Source organism: Orycteropus afer, unplaced genomic scaffold (assembly GCF_000298275.1).
Source record: "Orycteropus afer afer isolate SDZICR_OR568_19922 unplaced genomic scaffold, OryAfe1.0 scaffold00431, whole genome shotgun sequence".
Classification (NCBI taxonomy): Eukaryota; Metazoa; Chordata; class Mammalia; order Tubulidentata; family Orycteropodidae; genus Orycteropus; species Orycteropus afer.
Genome location: NW_006922018.1, coordinates 821593 through 829967, shown reverse-complemented (window position 1 = coordinate 829967; position 8375 = coordinate 821593). Strand labels below are relative to the sequence as shown.

Here is an 8375-nt window from a genome sequence, read left to right as displayed (position 1 = left end):
GTTTGTTGTAGAAGGTCAAGGAAAAGTTTATATATGGAGGGAAACTTCCTTTGTTGGTTGCCAGGGGTGGGAGGGGAGGGAACATTAAAAAAAAAAAAAAAATGCATTGACCCATGTCACTTTAGTTTTGTGTATTTCACTGTACATAAATTATATTTCAATAAAATGCATTAAAAAATAAATAAATAACAAAACCCACTGCCATCAAGTTGATTCCAACTCATAGCAATCTGACAGGATAGAGTAGAATTGCCCCATAGGGTTTGCAAGGCTGTAAATCTTTACAGAAGCAGACTGCCTCATCTTTCTCCCATAGAGTGGGTAGTGGGTTCGAACCAATGACCTTTTGGTTAGCAGCCCAGTGTAACCACTACACCACCAAAGCTCCTTACTTTCAGAACTTTAAGTCTCATGAAATTTCAAAACAGATTTGAAAGGTTGCCAACTCTTTACTTTGACATGTTAAGGATGTTGGGGGGAAAGTATCATTTGCTGCCATAATTTCATATAAAGGCATGATCTTAGATTACCATCTTTCCCTAGTGAGGAACCATTAACCACCTTGAGCAGGCACACAGGGATTTGCTCTACCTTATTCTGATTTCTTTCATTTTGCTGAGGACCACAGAAAAACCACTACTCATAGGCTTGCATATGGGGAGCATGACGTGGATAGTCTAAAGCCTTCCGTTTTCCAGTGTGGCCCTTACCAGATCCTACCATTTGTGATTTGTCCTGGATGTCACAGTGTCACAGTCATTTGAAGCTGACACTTTTCCCTAAAAATCAGCCATAAGTCTTCAGGCCATTCCTGACCTGAGTTCAGCCAGTTAGTGTGTTTGCTCAGAGAATTTGCACCACTAGTAAAGGTAGCATACAATTTAGAAAAGTCGGTCTCTAGGTCAATGAGCACATTATTGTATCCTAAAGGTACATAAATAACTTAAGGAGTCCCTACTACAGCTCCCTTTTATTGGAATAGGTCATCATTTGGCACTCTACTGCTTTATTCCATCCTTTTTACGTTCTGCTGTGTAATCTTGATTCCACTCTTTCCCTTTCAGCGGTTCTGCGAGTGGCTGGCTCCCTGCAGAAGAGCACAGAGGTGATGAAAGCCATGCAGAGTCTTGTGAAGATCCCAGAAATCCAGGCCACCATGAGGGAGCTGTCCAAGGAGATGATGAAGGTGACCTAGGGTAGCCCTGCTTCCCTTTCTAAAGCACAGAGTCACTCTCAGCACATGGCTGGGGGTTAGGGATGAGTATGGGTGGGAGTGGACAGACCAATGCTACTAGGAAGTATTCTGAGCATCTGTGAACACTGATTGAAACCATTTGAGCTGAGTATGGCAGAGGCTGGCTTAGATTGCCAGGTTGCTCCTTAGAAGAAGCAAGAAAAACATACCCAGAGCTTTAGGGGAGGTAAGGGATCCAGGGAACAACCTTCTGGAGTTTAGGGAGGTAGAGCTTGCATACTCCATCCTGAGCAAGGAGGCAGAATGAAACCACTTCCTCTGGCTGCTCCAAAGGGATTATAGGGAACCTAGCAAGGGAGGTGGTTCTAAACCCAAAATTGGCAAACTTTTTCTATAAATGACTAGATAATAAATACATGTTATTTTTTGTGGACCATGTATCTCTGTTCTAAGTATTTTGTAGTTTGAAAGCAGCTATAGGAGCTCTGGTGGCATAATGCCTAAGGCATTTGACTACTAACCAGAAGGTTGGTGGTTCAAACCCACCAGCCACTCCTCGCAGGGAAGGTTGGGTAATCTACTTCCGTAGTGATACCACCTCGGAAACCCAAGGAGGGGTCACTATGAGTCAGATCCGACTCAACGGCAGGGAATTTGGTTTTTTGGTATAGGTGATATGTAGACAAATGTGTATGGCTGTGTGCCAGTAAAACTCAATTGAAAAAATAGGTATCAGACCAGATTTGGCCCATAGGCCACAGTTTGCTGACTCCTCTTCTAGACTGAAAAATGGGGGAGGCTAAAAACAAAATAGAAAATACACAAATACCTTCCACCCCAGGATCAAGGCCTGCACTGGTGGTCCTTGGACAGGAACAGGCCACAGGGCATCGTTGTTGAGCTCCTGTCCCCAGTGGCTCATGATGCTTTGCACACACTATCCTACTGAGGCCTTCCAGCAACCCTGGGACCTAGATAGTCTGAACCCCATTTTAAAGGAAACTGACCGTTATTGTAAAAGTTAAGGAAAGGTTTATATATTGGAGGACATTTTCTTTGTTGGTTTCCAGGGGTGGGAGGGGAGGGGAGGGAATGCTGTTAGATAGATAGAGATAAATATTGATTTGGGTGAAGAGAAGGCCAATGTACCAAATGTGAGTGACCAATATGGCAGCATTGAGGATGAGAAAGACATAGAGAGTTACATGGGCAGTACAGACAACAAATATGAACCCTTTTGCATATACAGTACTGAGTTGTCAGTGAAAGCAAACATGGGTATAGGGATGGATAGATGGGTGAACAAGCTAAACAATTAGGTATGTCTAAATGGAGAGTGTATCCAAGATCATGTATAGGGTTGGCAGACAATGGGCCTATAAGTTCATGTGAATGATCAGAATTCCCAGGTGTATAGTAGAGCTGACAAGGGGCAAGGTTATGGTCATTACTTGGTCACAGCCAGCTACCCAGAGGGACTGAGTAGTTGATCCTGCGGGCTTGGGACCATAGTCGCAGGGGACATCAAGCTCAATTGGCATAACATACTATACAAAACATTGTTCCACCTACTACTTTGGCGAGTAGCAACTGGGACCTTAAAAGCTAGGAAGCTGCCATCTAGATGCAACAACAGGTCTCTCCTCGTCAAGAAGAAAGAAGAAAACCAAAATTAATGGAAACAATCAGTCCTAGCGACTGGTACACCATCTGATCTGCAACCTATACAACCATGAGACAGAAGAACTAGATGGTGCCCAGCTACCACTGCCATCCACTTGGAAGGGATGTAGGAGATCCTGCATAAAGAGGGAGAACAATGTGGAACAAAACTCAAAATCATTTGGAGGCAAAAAAAAAAGAAGGTGGGGACCAGGTTTGCTGGTCCAATGGAGCCTGGTGTAACCACTGAGACTATGGCCCCTAGTTGCCCTGCAGGTCTGGAATTGCACCCACAACTGTGGTTTCCAGCCAAACAAAGTACAGGCATGTGAGTTAAACATTTACCTCAAGTAGACACATGCCCTGGAGAGAACAATCATGGGAGAAGGAAGGGCTGCTTATGCACAGGGAGACAGCTCAGGGTGCAGAAGAGTATGAAGGGATGGACACTGGGAGGAGGTAACTATGGGGAGGAAGTGGGAGGGGAGCTGCTGCATTGTAAATTTTGGTCAATGACATGAGACAAAGTATATGTGAACTGCTGTATGAAAAGTGAATTTACTCTGTAAATCTTCACCCAAATCCTAATAAAAAATAAATAAATAAATAAAGGAAACTGAGTCTTAGAGCTGCCACCTAGCTTGTCTGTGATTGCGGAGGTAGTGAGTGATAGACCTGGGGTTGGAGCAGAGATATCTGACCTCCTCTCTGTGCTGCTGCAGAGGAAATAGCAGTAGGACATGCCCTGTAAGGGTGCTCTTTCCTGCTTTAAACCTGTGGCCTGAGAAGCAAGACTACACACTTCAGATTTTTGTATATAGTTTGTGCACAGAGATTGCCTCCCTTCCCAGTTGGAATTCCATTTATGAGCTTGAATTATGTATGGGGAGAGTTTATGAGGGAGAGGGGCTAGAGAAGACATTGATGGCAAAGAAAATCAGCATTCAGAAGCCAAGGCCCAGCCAGGTCTTTGGGATGAGAAGTCCTTGTGTGGTAGTAGTGAGGGAACCAGGTTAAAAGGGTCTTTGCCCCTTAAATGTGATGTCTGGGTTTCTCATCCCCCAAGTTGGTGATTGCCTGTCCTCTAGAGCTGGATAATTAGGACTTCAGGCCCACTCATACTACCTCATGGACCCACCAGGATTTGAAGGGAAGCCTTTATTACAATCGAGGCCTTTTTTCACAGTTTGCACTGCTGTCAGTCGATTTTGACTCATAGTGACCCCACCTTGGGTTTCTGAGGTGGTATCACTACGGAAGTAGATTGCCCAACCTTACTTCCAAGGAGTGGCTGGTGGGTTTGAACCGCCAGCCTTCTGGTTAGCAGTCAAATGTCTTAGGCACTACGCCACCAGAGCTCCCTTTTTTACAATGGTACTTTTAAATACTGAAAGTAATATAGATTTAGAAGGTGTGCATGTATGTGATAGATAATATTTATCAGATGCATCTCATGATGCATCTCCAGGTATATATTGAAACCTCTCAAGGGGGCCCAGCTCCTTGTGCACATTTTTCCCCAGAGCCTGGCACAGAGGAGGTGTTTGATGAATGGTTGCTGATTGAATTAATAAAAAAAAATGAATGACAACTTCTTGTTCCAAGATGTGGAGGCCTATTAACTATCAGGATTCTCATAGGCTACTTTCAACCAATTTGTTGTTGTTGTTGTTGTTGTTATGTGCCGTCGAGTCGGCCCCGACTCATTAGCAAGTGTTTATTGAACCTCTTTTACAATAGCCCCCAGCACTGAGTCTTCCATTCAGCCAGACCTAAGGGCTCTACTTGGCTGTCCATGCATGTGAATTTACTTGTCCATGTTCAGGGTTGGGAGGAAAGTGTTCTGAGATGGGCAGAATATAGCACTAGCTAGATGCATGTCACTTCAGTGGTCTGGGAGCAGAAAGGCAGGCAGGATAGCCAGGGAGAGCTGTACCCCAGCACCATGCAGGGGAGCAAGGGCAGGAGCCCTTCTGCTCGTGCCTTCTGCTCCTGACTCACCAATACCTCCCAGTACAAACCAAGAGGCTAAGTTCTTACTGGTTGCAAAGCAATCAAGACTTTCTTCTCCTGGCCTGAACCCATGCTTTCCCTCTCCCCTTGACCAGAGCCACTCAGCAGCCCCTTCCTGCCTCTCTGCCCAGGGAGGTGAGTAGCCCTCTTTTTGGCATTGGTTGGTGCAGTCCTGTTCCTTTACTTCAGAAAGAACCAAACACTAAACAGTCAGTAGGGCCTTGTCAGAGCTGAGGATGATACTGCTAAGCAGGGAAGATCACAGGGCCTGGTTGTGTTGGGCTGTGCTAGAGAGCAGACATTTCATGCCCCTCAGTGGTGCCGTGCTGCCTTGAGAACAAAGGAGGCTGGCTGGCTGGCTGGCGACTGTAGGCCACCAGGCACACAGCTTCCTACAGAGTGACCGTTACCTTGGTGAGTACAGAAATACTGTCTTACCAGTTCATCCAGGAATGGATGATCAGGCTTTGGTGAATTCATTGGTCCTTGCCAAACCCACTGGATTGACCCTAAGCACTCCTTTCCCCACGTCAAGGTACCTGAGAAACTACCTTAGTAATCAGCAGGTTTATCAGAGAGTTCTAAGATGACAGCCTGGCTTTTGGATTTAACCAAGGCCTGATTCCTGATGTCAGTCCTGGTGGCTGCCAGTAGCTAGAGTCCTCTTCAGGCTTTTCTTAGGATTCCACAGGGCCCAATCCTGCCCATGGCATTTGTTCACAGTGTCTACTATGACTTCAACCACCTTTCAAACCATGTTTCAATTCCTGCATTCACACATTATATTTGCAACATTAGGGGAGTTGCTTTCCAAGAAAGCTTAGGGCATATGTTCATCCGTCAGCAACTTCCCCAGGTGCTACCATTATAGGCTGTGTTACATTGAGAAGCTCTGGTACTAGCCAGTAGTGGCCCTCCCAATCCTTGGTGCAAAATTTGGAGAGCCATTTCCCTTTGGGCATTTGCCCCTGTGCAGAGAGGACAGATTCCAGTGTTTCCTGTGGCCCAGCTGCCTTGGGTGTTAACCCTGAAAAGATGGAATGAACATGGAGCAAGATACTAGAGCTTGGTCAGTGCTGATCCCTTAGAGGTATCTTTTCTGTATGGATTTAACACATGGGGGAAGTGACATCATTCATTCTGTATTTAGGCTGGGATCATAGAAGAGATGTTAGAAGATACTTTTGAAAGTATGGACGATCAGGAAGAAATGGAAGAAGAAGCGGAAATGGAAATTGACAAGATTCTGTTTGAAATCACAGCAGGTGAGACACGTCCTCCCGCCTCCTCTCATGGCCATTCCATCTGCATCTGGCAGCATCGTCTGGCAGCTTTTTTTTAAATGTACCTGCCATAGTTAGTCATACATTTTTATTTTAGATTATACAGGTTATTTCTTTAAAAATAAGCATAATATCTGTAACCATTTTTTTTTTTATTGTGATTTGGGTGAAAGTTTACAGAGCGAATTCACTTTCCATACAGCAGTTCACATACACTTTGTTTCATGACATTGATTACAATTTACCCCAATGCAACAGCTCCCCTCCCACTTCCTCCTGATAGTCACCTCTTCCCTGTGTCCATCCCTCCATGCACTTCTGCCCTCTGAGCTGTCTCCCTGTGCATGAACAGCCTTTCTTTCTCCCATGATTGATCTCTCCAAGGAGTGTATCTACCTCAGGTAAATGTTCAGCTGGTATGCTTTTGTTTGGCTGGAAGCCACAAGAGTGGGTTCCATTTCAGACCTGAAGGGCAGCTAGGGATCATAGTCTGAGTGGTTCCATCAGGCTCTATCAGATCAGCAAACCTGGTCCTTCCTCTCTCCTTCCCTCCTTTTCTTCCTCCCTCTCTCCCTTCCTTCCTTCCTTCGATTGGCTTACAGGATTGTGGGGCTGCTAAGTTCTAAAGTATATAGGTCAGGCAGCAGGCTGGAGACTCCTACTGGCTCATGGAATTGTGAGGGGTTGACAAGTCCAGAATCCATAGATGAGCTGGCAGGCTGAAGACTTCTGCAGGCTTGCATTCTAAGAGCCATAGGTCAGGCTGCAGAAAAGAGTGCAGAGTGGAGAAGAAGGGGGACTTCTGCCAAAATTCCTGTTTATAGTCTGAAGGCAAAACATACCCTAAGGAAACTCCCTTTTCAACTGACTGACACTGATTACATTAGATTGCATTGTGGCAGGTGATTACAATAGACTGTATTGTGAAACAGTGTCTGGTCTAGTATTTGGCCAATTCACTGAGAACCATAGCCAGCCAAGTTGACACATAAAGTTAACCATCACAATACTGTACAGCTGTGAGAAAGGACATGGAAATACATTTATTGATATGGAAGGATGTTCACCATATATTTTGCAGAAATCTACATCTTTCCACTAAAAAAAACATCAAAAAAATAAAATATGTCTAACATATCTAGGGAAAAAGTCTGGAAGGGGCCATAAATAAAATTGCAGTAGTAGTTATCTCTTAGGAGCTCTGGTAGCATAGTGCCTAAGGCACTTGACTGCTAACCAGAAGGCTGGCGGTTCAATCCCACCAGCCACTCCTCAGAAGGAAGGTTGGGCAATCTACTTCTGTAGTGATACCGCCTTAGAAACCCAAGGAGTTGGATCATACTCAATGGCACATAACAACACAACAACAGTAGTTATCGCTGAGTGATGGTTAATGAGTTTTGAAACTTTGTTTCTACTTTTGGATTTCTGAGTGTTATGTTTAATAAAAATATTGTTGGTGGGATTAATATCATTTGTTTAAGTTGTTGGGGAGGGGACCCTGGGTGGCACAGTCAGGTGCACACCCACTGGCTGGAAAGGTTGGCAGTGGGAACCCCCCTAAAGGCGCCTCAGAGGACATGCCTGGCATGTGCTTCTGAAAGGTGACAGCCTTGAAAACCCTGTGAAGCATAGCTTTACTCTCTGTGCACACAGGGTTGCCATCGGTTGGAATCAACTCAAAAGCAGCTAATGACGATAACAAATTGTTGGAGGAAAGAAGAATAGTAGTTACTTCAGGAAAAATGAAGATTTAGAAACCATTTGGTTTCACTCAAAAGATTTAACATCTTCATGAATCTTGAAAATTAAGTTTTTAGTAGTGTTTAAGAATCTAGACTCAGAGTTTCAAAACCAAGATTCTTAAAATGAAAATCATTACAATTATTATGACTTTGGTATCATCTCAAGCCAGTATTTGCACATTTGTCAGAGTGAGCAGAACTCCACCAAAACAGTCCCTTTTCTTTTTCTTGTCAGATTGGTCCAGTTGTAAAAGGCAGGGAGGATGAGGAGCCGCTTCCTTAGAGCCAATGTTTGGTTAATCTGTTTGCTGTTTCTCTTCAGGAGCCTTGGGCAAAGCACCCAGTAAAGTCACCGACGCCCTTCCAGAACCTGAACCTCCAGGAGCAATGGCTGCCTCAGACGAGGAGGAGGAGGAGGAGGAGGAGGAGGAGGCCCTGGAGGCCATGCAGTCCCGACTGGCAACACTGCGCAGCTAG

At 44.8% G+C, this 8375-nt stretch overlaps 1 protein-coding gene across 1 annotated transcript in view; it reads left to right on the top strand.

Annotated features, from left to right (window-relative positions):
• LOC103208391 (charged multivesicular body protein 3) overlaps positions 1-8375 on the top strand; it is a 218014-nt gene extending 209639 nt beyond the window's left edge. The window contains exons 5-7 of the mRNA XM_042782726.1: positions 1065-1186; positions 6021-6135; positions 8221-8375. Of these exons, the coding sequence (XP_042638660.1) occupies positions 1065-1186; positions 6021-6135; positions 8221-8375 (392 nt within the window). The remainder of the gene's footprint in view (positions 1-1064; positions 1187-6020; positions 6136-8220) is intronic.